General features: G+C 38.2%; 1 protein-coding gene across 1 annotated transcript in view; it reads right to left on the minus strand.

Annotated features, from left to right (window-relative positions):
* Positions 1-16335, minus strand: part of LOC134310460 (E3 ubiquitin-protein ligase HECW1) — a 77846-nt gene that overhangs the window by 3742 nt on the left and 57769 nt on the right. The window contains exons 16-26 of the mRNA XM_062992052.1: positions 15994-16099; positions 12207-12303; positions 10979-11062; positions 9811-9917; positions 7948-8062; positions 7472-7585; positions 5954-6106; positions 3400-3498; positions 2643-2772; positions 762-908; positions 56-170 (exon numbers count right to left, since the gene is read on the minus strand). Of these exons, the coding sequence (XP_062848122.1) occupies positions 56-170; positions 762-908; positions 2643-2772; positions 3400-3498; positions 5954-6106; positions 7472-7585; positions 7948-8062; positions 9811-9917; positions 10979-11062; positions 12207-12303; positions 15994-16099 (1267 nt within the window). The remainder of the gene's footprint in view (positions 1-55; positions 171-761; positions 909-2642; positions 2773-3399; positions 3499-5953; positions 6107-7471; positions 7586-7947; positions 8063-9810; positions 9918-10978; positions 11063-12206; positions 12304-15993; positions 16100-16335) is intronic.

Here is a 16335-nt window from a genome sequence, read left to right on the forward strand (position 1 = left end):
TCAAAGTGCTCTGACATTTATAAAACTGTCACCTGATAAAGCATTGCAATCTTACCTCCTCTGTATTCAGTGTTCGCCCTCCAGTCACTCAGATCTATTTCTGCTGTCCCTGCGATGACCAGCTCCAACTCACGAGCATCAAATACTGACACCAGACGAGAGTCTACCACCTAATCAGAAACATAATGAGTACCAAGTAAATAGTCTGTAGATAGTCTATAGTTTGTTTATGTCTTTTTATCCCAACTTTGTTCTATTAAAATTGATGCTTAACGCATGTTTTGGTTGTTTTATATGAATTAACCACACACCCAAGTAATTGCTTTGGTCTATTTTAAATGATTCATCTATATATTCATTGTCTCTTCTACCACCGCTTTATCCTGTTTAAGGTTGTAGTGGGTTCAATTCACCGAACAAAAAGTAGGAAACACCCTGGACAAGTCGCCAGTCCATCACAGGGCACACACACACACACTCACTCACTCACTCATTCACACCTAGGACAATTGTAGCAGCTACAATAAACCTGACTGCATGTTATTTGGACTGTGGGAGGAAACCGGAGCTCCTGGAGAAAACAGAAGACATGGGGAGAACATGCAAACTCCACACAGAAAGGACCTAGACCGCTCCACCTGGGAATCAAACCCAGGACCTTCTTGCTTTGAGGTGAATGTGCTACCCACCGAGGCACCATTATATACATGAATAAACAAAAAGCACCCAAAATTGGAGATGGTTCTGTGTGTCTTGTGTACCTCATAGAAACCTCGAACCAGAGCTTCTGTTTGCTGCACCACCCCTCTCTCCACCCTCCACTTGGCCATTTTCTCAATGTATTCCTTCTTGTTTTTCTCGGTCACCTGGATATTAGCTCCCCCTGACTTCAGTTCCCTCTCGGTTACCTGTGCACAATAAGTAAAGACATTTAAATGCATATTTAATACTATGAAAGAAAGAAACAAAATACATGCATGACTACAGTACAAATGGGTATAATAAAATCTGAACTACAAACCCTATTTCCAAAAAAACTGGGACATTTTGTAAAATGCAGTAAAAGAAGAATCTGTGATTTGTTAATTCTTTTTCATCTTTATTTAACCAATAAAAGTAGAAAGAAAAGATTTCCAATGTTTTTACTCATCAACTTAGCCAACTAGTTTGTAAATATGAACACATTTAGAATTCGATGATCTTTCTTATTAATGAGACTTTTTAATGCTTTGGGAACTGAGGACATTTATTGTTTTACAAGTGGAATTTTACTCCATTCTTAGTTGGTACGAGGCTTCAGCTAGACAACAATCTGTGGTTGCCATCGTCTGATTCTCCTCTTCATAATGAGCCATACATTTCAATAGGAGACAGATCTGGACTGCAGGCTATGAAGTCATGCTGTTGTAGCGTGTGCAGTCTGACATCACCTTGCTGAAATCAGAAATCACCCTAATGGCAGCATGTGTCTCTCTAAAATTTCAATATACGCCTCCGTGTTAATGATACCTTCACACATATGCAAGTCACCCATGCCATGGTCACTGATGCACCCCCATACCATGACAGCTGTTGGCATTAGCACCTTTGGTAGTCTATATGGTCCTCTTCGCCTTTGACATGAAAGACTATACTCAAAGTCTATTTTGAAGTATTCCCTAGCCTATGTAGCTATATTTATCACAGTAGCATGACAGTTTCTAAACAATGTGCAATGCAAGGTTTTGAAGGTTCTGTACTTTTAACAGTGATTTCCAACAAAGACTGAGGTTGATTGATGACTAATCATGAAGTTTGGCACAAAGTGGTGATCCATGACCCAACATTGCTTTTTTCACCCAATTTTTTCTCCCCAGTCTAGTCGTATCCAATTATCCGATTGCATTATGCTCCCTCTCTAATGATGCTGATCCCCACTTCTGATTGAGTAGAGCGAACTGACACACGGCCCCTCTGACACGTGTGCAGTAGCCAACTGCATCTGTTCACCTGCACGAGGCGAGTACACATGTGGATCAGCTTTGTGTACAGAGAGCCACACCCTGTCCATTACTCCTCGACTCTGTGCAGGCGCCATCAATCAGCCAGCAGAGGTCATAATTGCATCAGTTATGAGGTCCCTCGCCAGCTTCCCGCCCTGTATGAACAACAGCCAATCATTGTTCATATAGCCGCCCAGACCAGCCGGATGGCAGAGCTGAGTTTTGAACCGATGAGTTTAAAATTTCAGCTCTGGTGAACTAGCGTGTTTGTGCTGTGCCACCTGAGCAGCTAAGACTTGCATCTTTTATACCCAATCATGATTCCTCTACCTTATGGTCAAATGTATGAAAAACACTGCAACTAACTTTTGAGTGTGTTACAGGCATCAAGTTAAATATATACTGTATATATTTCCAAAACACAATCAAGTTGGTCAGTCAAAACAATAAAAGTCATTTATCTGTTTATTTGTCAGTTCAATAAAGGTTCAAGAGAATTACCAAATTACAGATTCTTTTTTTTTTATTTAAGTCCCAACTTTTCCATAAATATGATTTACTGTTTATGTTTTGGATAAAAATACAAATATCCACACATGGTATTACAGATAAACCTATTTTGTGCCAAGTTATATTTTGTTTGGGGTAAGGCATCAGTACCTGTCCGAAGACCTCCTCATTCACAGTAAAGTTCAGGTCAAGGATGTCTGTGATATTATTGTCCTTCATCCACTGGAGGCTCTGGTGGAACTCCTCATCCAGATACTCCAAATCACTCAGATCAGTCGCTCTGCACAATGTAAAATTTACACATATTTAATTTACATTTTCAGCAGACGCTTTCACCCAAAGCGACTTACAGATGTGACAGTATACCATCTAAGCAATTGAGGGCTAAGGACCTTTCTCAAGGGCCCAACAGCTGCAACCTGGCAGAGATGAGACTTAAACCGGTAACCTTCGGATCACTAGTCCAGTACCTTAACCACTAAGCTACAACTGCCCGAATTTACCACCTTCTCTGGGCATTTTTTGTCTGTCTGGTCATGAGCTTGTTAGGTGTCTGATTCCAAAACCATATGCATTGAAATGAAGTTGTCTGTATGTGTGTGTCTTATTGGCTGCTTACGTATTTAGGGGTCACAACAGCAGATCATTCTGGTCTGCATACCTGATTTGGCTGCTATTTTTATCTGGATTTGGGACCGGCACTGAAAGGGCACTGCTGAGTGCACCTTCCAAAGGCTAGGTCTGCTATGATGTGACAGGTGTTTTACTGGCATGATTTGGGTCCTTCTTTTAAAGAAAAGTGCTATCAAAATTCAGTACAACATTTTCTTGACTTGATGGAACATTACTATCCTGACTGGAGAAGTCTGTTTTTAAATTATGACAGAATATGAAAACCATTACTTACAGTCGAAGGAGAGCTTTGTAGAATGGCCTAGTGAAGAAAGCATCCAGCAGGTACTGATGAATCAGTGCCAGGCCCAAAATACGCCCACTGAACCGGAACCTGTAGGGCATGGCAGAATTAGCGTACACTCACATGGACCTGTGCACTTATGTAACTTACTTAACTGTACTTACATAATGAGCTAGGCACACCTCTATTTTATTTTTATTTAAAATGTATATTGTGAAAAGTCATGCACCACACATCATGAATTGTCATATTATTAAATGTCTAAAATATATACGGTAAATATTTATTAGTTTTTTGTTGATTTATTTATTAATTTATTAAGATTTTAACGTCATGTTTTACACACTTTAGGTTACGTTTATGACGGAACAGGTAGCCACTGGTCACATAAGATTCGTCAGTTCACAAATTTGTGAACTGTGTCAAACACAGTTGTGGACAATTTAATTCATCTCACTTGCATGTCTTTGGACTGTGGAAAGAAACCGGAGCTCCCGAAGAAAACCCACGCAGACACAGGGAGAACATGCAAACTCCATACAAAAAGTACCCAGACCGCTGCACCTGGGAATCGAACCCAGGACCTTTTTGCTGTGAGGCGACAGTGGTTGTTTGTTGATTAAAAGGGCCTTAGAAAATAGAGGACAATTTAACACTAACTATATGGTCACCAGAAGCTGGAATCGACTTGGTGGCAGTTGACAACAACATTTCATTTCATTTTATATTCATCTACTGCTTTATCCTTGTCAGGGTCAAGGCAAGCTAGACAATGGGTGCCAACGAGAGCCAGTCCATTGCAGCACTCTGCCACCCACCCACCTTCCCAGATATAAGCTGCGTCCGAAATCGCATACTTAGAGAGTACGTACTAGATTGGAGGAAGTATGCACTACTCTGCCGGTAAAAAAGTACATACTTTCAGTACAGAAGTATGCAGTATGCACACAACACCGCTACGTACTACATCCGCCATCTTTCCAACGTCAAATGATGATGTGGGGACGTGATGACGCAATACCACCATAGTTACAGACTCATTACAAACACCACTCCCCAAAATTTTGGATATTTATCGTCGTTTTGTTATTTATTCGTCTTTAAAATTTTTATTTTATTTATCTTACTTACACTTGTAAACAGAGGACTCAGAGGACCGCTATCTTTCTCGTTTCTTATTACGCTTCGAACGCCTACGCAGCTCCAGTTGCATTATGGGATACATTAGCGGGCCGCAAGTGTGCATCGCTTGCATACTCAAACATGGCTGCCCAATAAGTAGGTCATCCGGGTACTTCTCGCGTACCTCTTTATTTACACTATGTATTCGGACATACTAACCGCTCTCGCGTCCTCATTTCGCGTACTATTGAGTATGGAAGTATGCGATTTCGGACGCAGCTATAGTTAATGGACTAGCAGAATAGACCGCTGTGCCACCGGAGCACCACCGATATGCACCCTTTTCAAACTAAACTAAATTATATGTAAGTGCATATTAGAAGTGTAGTAAAATTGGAAACAATTTTCTTGTGCTGTGTAAACAATATTTATCTGTCAAAACCATGGGTAAACTTGCACAATAGAAACAGTGTCAATTGTTAGAAAAACAGCTGTTAGGTGTTTGAGTGTAAAACAGAATAAAGAACACATTAAATTGAGGAAAACAAGGCATAACTTAAGTTGCTGTAGCATTAAAATGTACAAATGATCAAAGTCACTTGAATATGCGCTGGAGCTAATTGGTATGTTGTTATGCATAAGAGAAAAAGCCCCAAATCCATCAGTGCATTAAAACAATAGTGAAATGCATTAAATGATTAGCTTTTTTTGTGTTTTACAACCCCAAATCAGAAAAAGTTGAGACGGTATGGACAATGCAAATAAAATAAAAATGAAGTGTTCCTTACATTTACTTTTACTTATTTGATTGCAGACAGTTTGAACCCAAGATATTTCATGTTTTGTCTGCTTAACTAACTTAATTTAATTTATTAATAAACCTCCATTCCTGCATTTCAGGCCTGTAACACATTACAAAAAAAGTTGGGACGGGGGCAGTTTAGGGCTTGTAATGAGGTGAAAAACTAAATAATGATGTGAATCCAAACAGGTGATGTCAACAGGTGATTGTAATCATGCACAGGTTCATGCAGTCTGCAATGAAATAAGTCAAAGTAAATGTAAGAAACTCTGTTTTTTTTATTATTTGCATTTTCCATGCTGTCCCAACTTTTTCTGATTTGGGGTTGTATATTAAACATATGTATTACAGAATTGACCAGATGCAGGATTAAGAAATTGAAATAGCTATGCTAGTTTTAATGCAAAGCAAGCTTGAGCAAAGACTTTCCATATGACAGCTAATTAATTACTGTAGTTTCCTGAACAAAATAAATGCTATATCTCAAAATGTCAAAATGAGTTACGTGAAAACAAATAACATGAAGTCTCCGAATGGGTAGCTGGTTAGAAATGTTAAGAGCACATGCGCCATCTTCAGGAGAAGAAAGAAATGTGTTTACACAACTATAAGGGTACTTACCATTCTAAATGGTTTTCTACAAAGGCAGACATGGGGCTTATCTGAACAGTATAGGTGTCATTAGCTGAGTACTCAAACAGGCCGTAGTAGGGATTAAACAGCTCCTGAGAAAGCAGAAAGAAAAATTCCCGCGATGGTCCACTGTAGTCCAGACTACATAAAAGACAAAGAGTTACAGTCAGTAAGCTTTCATCAACCTATATTTGAAAAAAACTAAAATGATCACATCCATGCGGACTAAAAGAATCTGGCATATAATTCAAAAACAAGCCAAGTGATTCACATTTTTGGGGGAATTTTTAATTTCTGTTTTCTTTCCAATTTAGACAAAAATTACAATGAACTTTTAGGTCTCCTCTGTCATGACAGCTAACAGTCTGGAAAAGTGAGGGCTACCATGTGCTTCTTTTAAGAAGTATGCCCAAATATAATAAATATAATATTTTTATTTATAATATTATAATATTTATAATAAATGCCCAGATATAATAAATATAATATTTCTATTTATAATATCATAATATTTATAATAAATGCACAGATATAATAAATATATTATTTTTATTTATAATATTATAATATTTATAATAAATGCTGATATAATAAATATAATATTTTTATTTATAATATTTATAATAAATGCCCAGATATAATAAATATAATATTTTTATTTATAATATTATAATATTTATAATAAATGCCCAGATATAATAAATATAATATTTTTATTTATTATATTACAATATTTATAATAAATGCCCAGATATAATAAATATAATATTTTTATTTATAATATTATAATATTTATAATAAATGCCCAGATATAATAAATATAATATTTTTATTTATAATATTATAATATTTATAATAAATGCCCAGATATAATAAATGGCATAACCTGCGTTTAATCTGGGTTCAAGCCAAAAACACAGTTTCTTTTAATGTTAAAACACTTAATGATCAAACACCTCAACAAAATGTTTAATTAAATGCATTCTTATGAAATAAACACAAATAAACTTTTAGAATAAAATTTTTAGAATTATTAATTCAAGCACAAAGCCATTTCTGGAAAAGCTGAAACCTTTTGTTAGGTGCATTAAAAACAAGAATCTGTAATTTGTTAATTCACATTTCACAGTTTACTATATTTTACCATATTTTTCTCACAATGGCATGGTTCAAATTTAAAGTAAAATTCAACGGTTCAGTGTTTTGCAAAACAGGTAAGGATCAGTTTCTCTTTGCTTTACTTTCTGTCTAAACAATTTGTCTCAAAGCTGGCAGTTTGAAAAGGTCAGTGGCAAACGATCAAAGTTAAACCAACTTGCCAGGCATCGTGTGAGTGCAGCCTAAGGAAATGTTTGTCTGAGGATCTACATTGAAATAATTTGTGTCCGAGACAGTTCTGATTTAAAACTATGTTTTAATGTTAAAATTCTTAGTATGTGACAAACCACTTGAAAGTTGTGTTCTTTAGAGAGAAGACACAAATTGTAAGAATGTAATGTTTCATACCCTTCCTCTCCAACAAATGTGATGAAGAGTTTGTTCTTTTGCAGCTCTTTGCGTGAATAGGCCATGACATGATTAAATGTTCCTTCAAGCAGATGCTCTCTTCTGATGATCAGCCTGTCAAAGCACAAATACAAAAATAAAGATCAGCAGACAGGATGATAGCTCAAATCCTCATTCCAACTGAATTCCATTTGCACCACCTTGTTTTGACTGAGAAGCACCACAGACCATACCATGAATCACCTACCAGCTGTGCAGGCACCTTGACCAGTCAGTAGAGGTTGCATATGTAGCAGCAATAAGGAAAACTGTCACCCTCCCTCCCTCAGACATGGCCAATTAAGCCTGTCAGATGCCTGGCTAGATTAAAAGCACTGCTAAGATACAAACTCAGATATTTCTGAAGCACAGATATTTGTGATTTTGCATAGTCAGACTCACACAGAACAACCCCATTCCCATACAACCACACTTACTTGATTTTTCCTGGTCCTTGGCCATATCCCTTAGCTTCAAGCTTCCTGTAAAAATTGCGCAGTTTGGCTTCAAAGTCTCTACGGTATGGAGCAGGTGCTCTGGCTCTTTGTAATCCTACCAATGCACATAAACAATCAGACAGGTCTGCATTAATAAATGGTATGGATATAGTATTCACTTCAACATCAACCGTTTATATAGAAAAATTCTTTAAGGTCTGCCAGTGTAGTTAGAAAGTCAAATCATAAAATTTTTATTGTCACATTACATTAACGTGTGAAAGGTGGGTAAAAGTCTTAGTCCTGGTGCATAGTTCCTCACAGTTGTAAATACATATTAAATACAAAATATACACATTTACTTACATACACTTGCACCTGTTGCATCTGTTCAATATAAACAGGTTAAGCTATCAATGTACAGATAAAATACAGCATGCTTTTCTGTGAATCCATGATTAAGAAAATGGAATCAGGAATGTACATGTTTACAGCAGGATATGTAAGGAGTAGATGTATTATTGTATGGTCCAAGATGTACAGATATTGTACAAGATATAAGTTATGGGCGGCACGGTGGCTAAGTGGGTAGCACTGTCGCCTCACAGCAAGAAGGTCCTGGGTTCAATCCCCAGGTGGGGTGGTCCGGATCCTTTCTGTGTGGAGTTTGCATGTTCTCCCCGTGGGTTTCCTCCGGGAGCTCCGGTTTCCTCCCACAGTCCAAAGACATGCAAGTGAGGTGAATTGGAGATACAAAATTGTCCATGACTTTATTCAATATAACCTTGCGAACTGATGAACCTTGTGTAATGAGTAACTACCGTTCCTGACATGAATGTAACCAAAGTGTAAAACATGATGTTAAAATCCAAACAAACAAACAAACATATAAGTTATACATTATATGTATGCAGGTTGGTGGATTTAATTCAAGTAAGTAAAGTAGTAACATGCAGAATGAGTTGTATGGGGTGTGTATAATGTGGATTGTCTATGGAGATCACTGTATTGATGATGAGTGTGAGTGTCCAAAGTGGGGGTATTATTATTATTATATTAGGATTTTAACAGCATGTTTATGGGCAGTGGCTCCAACCACTTAAACATACTGTCCTGAAACGCAGTGTTTCACAGAGACTACACATTTACAAAACTTTTTAAATCAATGTTTATTTTTTTTACAGCTAAGCATACATTTTGACACTTCAGTTACATGTGTTTATGTTTATGCACTGTATTTCTGCAGGCTGTCCAAAGACAATGGGTCCCTTTTAAGTTCTGGTCAAGGTTTCATGCTCAAAACATTATGGGATTTCTTTTCTTGCCACTGTTATTTTTTGCTTGTCCATTATGTTTTGGACTTAAATACCTGTAAAGCTATTTTGAAGCAATGCGTTATTGTAAAAGGCGGTGTACACATTTAATGTAATTAAGTTTTATCCGAGCTCGTTCTGTGTAATGCACAATTCATTTTTCCATTAATTCTGACAAATGTGGCTTAGAGAGGTGACCTGGCAGTGTGGCTGTAATTTCATATAGTATCCATTTTTTAACCTTGATGGACAGAACTAAGCTCCAGGGTGTTTTTGGTGGCATTAAGATTTTCTTATGCTGGTTATCAGATATGTGCTTCTGTATGAGTAGATCCCTGTAATATGGGACCACAATGTCATATCCAATCTACACCAGAAATGCTGAACAAGAATCTACACATAATTTTTTTCCCACACCACTCCCAAATACACCTGCCAATTAGTAAACTAGGAGTATAATGTACATATGCTACAGTATTATTCAAAAGTTTAGACACCCTTGGTTAATGTTTATTTATTTATTGTTGTTAATTAAAAACTTTACACATACCTGGTGAATTCTGAGGTGAAGATCCGGGAGAACATCGAGGGAAAAAATTGAGGCCAGGATGAAACGGGTGGGCTGGGATATATGACATGATCTCATCTTCAAACAAGCTGCAGAGATAGAGCAAAACCAGAGCTGAGAATATTGTCAACATTAATAATGTGTTCATCCCAGCTATGATCATACTATTGTTGTTGGACGAGAAGGCCTGGCTTGTAAGTGTCCACATACCTTTGGCCATATAGTATTTAAAATATTAATAAGATGTAGAATATTTTATCTAGTAAATCCTGTGTATTACTAGTTTGGACCTAAGAGTTGGTGCAAGGCCTAATGGAAGCAATGAAATGAGAGAGCACAGAGAGCATTAATTCCTTCATTGTCTGTTTTACCACCACTTTATTCTATTCAGGGTCGAGATGGGTACCATTTACTGGGCGAAGGGTAGGAAACACCTGGGACGGGTCACCAGTCCAGGCCAACACATACACACACACACACACACACACACCTAGGGCAATTTTAGTATCTCCAATTAATCTGACTGCATGTCAGGGACTGCACTGAGGGAGAAAATTGGCGCTTCAGGAGGAAACCCACATGTGAGGTGACAATGCTACCCACGGAACCACTGTGCCGCCCAGAGAGAACACTACTAAATAAAAAATGGCACGCTTGAATGTATGAACTGCAGGTAATTTCCATATTCTAACTACTTTCCTTTATGCAGTCGCACATTCTGATTCTAAACGTAAGTGACTTTCTCCACATATATATTGACACCTTTTCTACCACAAACACTGCACCCATCATCAATGCATGAATAATGTGACAAGCAGCACCAGCTTACTGGGTTAGCGAGAGTGGGTGTGGCTATGCTGGCTCTCCCAGAATGCCTTGCACCACCAGTGTAATTATCATGTATAAAGTGCATAAGTTCCAGATCGGAAGCAGCCATATGCCTTTCCAAGTCTGCTAATCCATCATTTGTCTGAACAGCCACCACCCTGCTCAGTGTGTGCTGTTTGATACTTGCTGAATGCACTTTCTTTTTGGCAGAGCATGCTCAGCTGTTTCAATTATTCAGTGAGTGGTTGTGCTTGGCACTGTTGGCAGAGCATGAGCTCTCCCTGTGTGCTGAGGTTTTAGAAGATTGTATGAGTAAACAGACCTCAACAACATAACCAGGTCTGCATCACAAGACAGCTTTTCCACACCCTGTGGTCCTTCAGTACGGATGTAATGGATCTTTTCCCTGCAACAACAAGACAACAGTCTCAGCTACAACAATCGCCAGCAAGTGTAATAAATCAATTATATGAAGGAAATTATATGATTCCTTTTCTGTTCTAGCATTAGTGTACACAAAGCAAGGTCTACAAAGACATAAATAAAAGCATGGTTTAAAAAAAAACTTCAGTGGCCTGCACATGAGCCATGACCTCAACCACAATGAACAGCTTTGGAATGAACTGGAACATCAATTGACCAAAGCCATACAGATCAGTGCCCAGCCATACAAATCCTCTTTTGACCGAATTGGGCAGAAATTCCCACATACTACAAAGTCTAGTTAGTTATCACTGATGAGGTCATATGGAGTTCACTATATTTTCATTAATTAATTTTTTCATTCAGGGTCTGATTCATTGGGCAATAGACAGGAAACACCTGCTATTTGTTTTTGTAATAGGATGTCCATCAAACATTTAATCATAACATTAAAACCACCTCCTTGTTTCTACACTCACTGTCCATTTTATTAGCTCTAGTCCATCTGTTTCTCTACATAATTTTTTAGCCCCCTTTCATGCTGTTCTTCAATGGTCAGGACCCCCCACAGGACCACCACAGAGCAGGTATTATGTAAGTGGTGGATCATTCTCAGCACTGCAGTAACATTGACATGGTGGTGGTGTGTTAGTGTGTGTTGTGCTGGTATGAGTGGATGAGACACAGCAGCGCTGATGGAGTTTTTGAAGACCTCACTGTCACTGCTAGACTGAGTATAGTCCACCAACCAAAAACATCCAGCCAACAGCGCCCCATGGGCAGCGTCCTGTGACCACTGATAAAGGTCTAGAAGATGACCAACTCAAAAAGCAGCAATAGATGAGCGAGTCTCTGACTTTACGTCTACAAGGTGGACCAACTAGGTAGGAGTGTCTAATAGAGTGGACAGTGAGTGAACACGGTATTTAAAAACTCCAGCAGCACTGCTGTGTCTGACGCACTCACACCAGCACAACACACACTAACACACCACCACGTCATTGTAACTGCAGTGCAAAGAATCATCTACCACCTAAATAATACCTGCTCTGTGGTGGTCCTGTGGGGGTCCTGACCACTGAAGAACAGGGTGAAAAGCAGGGTGAAACACACAGAGCTTGTCTTACCTGAGCGTGTGATTACGGGCCAAACTAGGCTGTCTCTCCTGCAGCAACTCCAGGATGTTCGGCTGCCGGAGGAAAGCCACAATCTTCTCATTATAAGCTGTAGAATAAAAATAAATGCGTAAACGTCTACAAAGGTACATGCAACCAAGCTAGTGCAACCGGTACATGCAACATGCAACCGGCCTGAGGCAACAGTTGTTTCAAAAAACCAAATGTATCTCTTCATACAGTATGATAAAACAGATCTGAAAAACAGATGATTCACATTATATTGTTTCTAAATGTGGTAATCAAGGTTGGGCAATTTCCTCTATTTAATTATTTCATCATTAAATTGCCACCCAGATTCTCTAACAATCTAGATTATCATATTTAACAACCTTATTAGCAGGTTGACCAAGGTGGCAGTGGAAGAAAGTTCACTCAGACTGATTTTCAAGCAGCAGCGTCTAATGCAGCGTTTATTTAATTTTTTTCTCTTTTGAAGGTGCAAATATTTACAGTAAGTACATGGATAAAACTAAAAAGAAAAGCAATTTTGTTAACTAGATAAGAAAACAACTGCCTTAGTAGGCTTGCTAACAATCTAAGCTTCATCACATAACTCAGTCCCATGATCTCTACTAGTATGGACTGCTTTCTCTGTGGCCTAAACAGACTAACCCACCTTGGCTCTAGGTTCCACCTACTTAAATAGCCTCAGTCCCACATTTAGCCCAATACAACTACAGTAACTTTAATCATACTCAAAATTCATAGAAAAAGAAAAATATACACTAAGGCAATATGCCTAAATGTATAAAGCCAGACACTATAACTACTGAGCATAAACTAGTAATATTCACAGTAATCCAGGACAATACTATACTAATCCCCTGCTCTAGCTCCAGGAATAGTATGTCCCCTCCTAATGGCGGGAAACACCCCTATAATTGAGCTGAATGGTACAGCTGCATCTGTTTGTGATTGCCTCAAAACTACTGAATGTGAGTACTTTATGCAGAGATTACAAATAAGAATTAAATTAAATGCTAAACTAAGTAGCATACAGTGACTGATGTGCTGTTTATCAAACCATAGAGTAATAATAAGAATCAAATTAAAGCTAATCTCATGAGAGTATCTGTTGAACCCACACACCAAACAATATCCAGGTAATGCTAACAGTGGTAGCATTTAGAATGTAAACTGTCTTACCTTTACAATTTTAAGGGCTCAAAGATTAGTGACATCTTAATAATTATTATTTAGAAAAAAATCTTGATAAGTCTATATAAACAATCTAGAGAATTATTATATTATTATTTTGTAATTATTAATGTTTCAACTAATAATGAGTTTCAGCTATAACCACAACCACTCAACTAAGAAGGCTTCTCACATAACTTTAAGGTATTTGCATTTAAAAAGTAAACATGCATTCACTCGTTATTTGTTTTTCCACCGCTTTATCCTATTCAGGGTGACGGTGGGTCTAATTCACAGGGCTTAAGGCAGGAAATGCTCCAGACAGGTTGCCAGTCCATCACAGGACAAAATTAAGCATGGATATATGTAAAATAACATAACACATACACCACTTTATTACTTACACTAATTGTGTAACTGCTCTTTCTATCTAAACTGAACTAAGCACAAGTCATTTCAAACTGGTTCCATAAACGGGACAAAGTGTTCAGTGTATTACTGTGGCCTCTCTCGTCATTCGATTGGAATTTCTTGGAATATTAAAAAAAAGAGAGCATCAACATGCACCTTTCTAGTGCTCGTTTTACCACATCCCACAGGATTTAGATCTGATCACTGGTGAGGCCATCTGACCAGTTTAGGTAAGCCTGTGTCTACTGTAACTTCAGATTCTTGTTCTTGGCTTTAAAGTTTGTCGTGTTGTGCATTCTGAAAAGTTTTTCTTTGCTCGCCAAGATTGTAAGTTTATCTATTTTTTCTATTAGGATTTTAACATCATGTTTTACACACTTTGGTTACATTCATGACAGGACAGGTAATTACTAGTTACACAAGATTCATTGGTTCAAGTTCAATGTCAAACACAGTTATGGACAATTTTATATCTCAAATTCACCTCACTTGCATGTCTTTGGACTGTGGAAGGAAACCCATGCAGACGGGAAGAACATGCAAACTCCACACAGAAAGAAGTTGTTCAGTGGGACTGAGGTCAGGGCTCTGTGCAGGCCACTTGCGTTTCTTCAAACCAAACTTTTTACGTGTCTTCATGGACCTTGCTTTGTACACAGGGGAACAGCAAGGCTGGAACAGAAAAGGGCCTTCCCTAAACTGCTGCTAAAAAGTTTGAAGCACATCATTTCCTTTGTATAATTAATTTATTACACTTGTTAGCAATTGTTGAGGCTGAAACAAATCAATTCAAAAATGAAAAAGGGGTGTTTCATTAGTTTTGTCCATATAGTGTATATGCACTTAAGGTATACTGAATAACAGAAGCTAAAAAAAGCTTGTTTACCCTTACTGAATTGTGAAAACCCTTTGTGTACACACTCTGTATACAAATAACCCCTGATCTATTGTGGTCTTCCATATTTATGTACAACCTTGTAAGCTGAGATTAGATCTTAACATTTATCTGTTAGAATAAATCTGCTCATTTTGTACACTAATTCTTTGCAATAAGTGCAGTAAACCCCTATACATGTGAGCGGACAGATGGCAGCCTCCCAGAGGGCTTCAACACTGCAGAGCTTAGTGTTTTCCCAGAATTAATACCCTATTCAGCTCATCAGCTAATTACAAAGCTGTTAAACCAGATGCACCATGCATCATAGTAAACAATATGATGACGCCCTCTAGAACTTGCGCTTGCCACCTCTGCTTCACATAGAATAAACAGTAACCCGGTGACAAACAGTAACCGGTACATGGTACACCATATTTTGGTTAGAAGCTGATTTTCTCACTTGAATATGAGTGCACAAAAAGGAAGCCTAAATGTGGATTGAAGTTAATGAGGCCTTCAAAAGCCATCTACAGTTAATAGTTTTGGTGCAGTTACAGCCTGTCCCCAGGGAAAATTTCACTCTTCTCTTTAAAGAAGTTCCTGAAGCAAAACATTAGCCGGGAAAGTAGAGTGCTAGCTATTTCCTGTGAATTGGCATTGACAGGCCTGATTACACTGAGGAAAGACCAGATTACTGCTTCCAGGTCCTAAGCTAGAGGCTTTTCTGCTTTAGTAACTCAATTATTGACACAGAATGTCTCACATTTACCGCATGGATCAGAGTTGTTACTGAAAGACTGTGTCCTTTTGTGCACAGGAACAAAGCCAATGCTACAAAATTAAAAACATCACTGTTATGTTTTATACAACTATTAACAATAAGAGTGGCTAAAACACCACGCTCGTGCATTATGAGCACTGACAGGTGAAGTGAATAACACTGATTATCTCTTCATCACGGCACCTGTTAGTGGGTGGGATATATTAGGCAGCAAGTGAACATTTTATCCTCAAAGCTGATGTGTTAGAAGCAGGAAAAATGGGCAAGCGTAAGGATTTAAGTATGTTTGACACAGGCCAAATTGTGATGGCTAGACGACTGGGTCAGAGCATCTCATGGCACCAGGATGCACTATGGGAAGAAGGCAAGCCGGCGGAGTCAGTGTGATGCTTTGGGCAAAGTTCTGCTGGGAAACCTTGGGTCCTGCCATCCATGTGGATGTTACCTGACAGTTTCATTATGTGTATAAGGCAATATCTTTCTTTCTTTTTTACTTTTGTGATTGGTGTTGTGTATGGATGAAGACTGACCTAGTGGTACTGAGTCTTGTTGGTACTGGTTCTTGATGGTGGCTACTAGGCTGTTTCCAGGCCTGGCCATGAGTGATGCACCTCTGCTGCGGGAAACATCAGATGCCTGTGCAACAGAACACACACACACACACACACACACACACACACACACACACACACAAATACCAACAAGAAGCTGAACAACTGCAAAGAATACACGTTTTCCTCTTAATCCATTTGTGTAATTCTTGGGTGTTGTTGGTTATAAATGTAAAAAAATGCAGACTTTTTACTTTAAAAAGTAATAAATAAATATATTTTTTTATTTTCTTTGATTACTAAGCTGGACAAGCATAATAA

This window comes from Trichomycterus rosablanca, chromosome 3 (assembly GCF_030014385.1).
Source record: "Trichomycterus rosablanca isolate fTriRos1 chromosome 3, fTriRos1.hap1, whole genome shotgun sequence".
Lineage (NCBI taxonomy): Eukaryota > Metazoa > Chordata > Actinopteri > Siluriformes > Trichomycteridae > Trichomycterus > Trichomycterus rosablanca.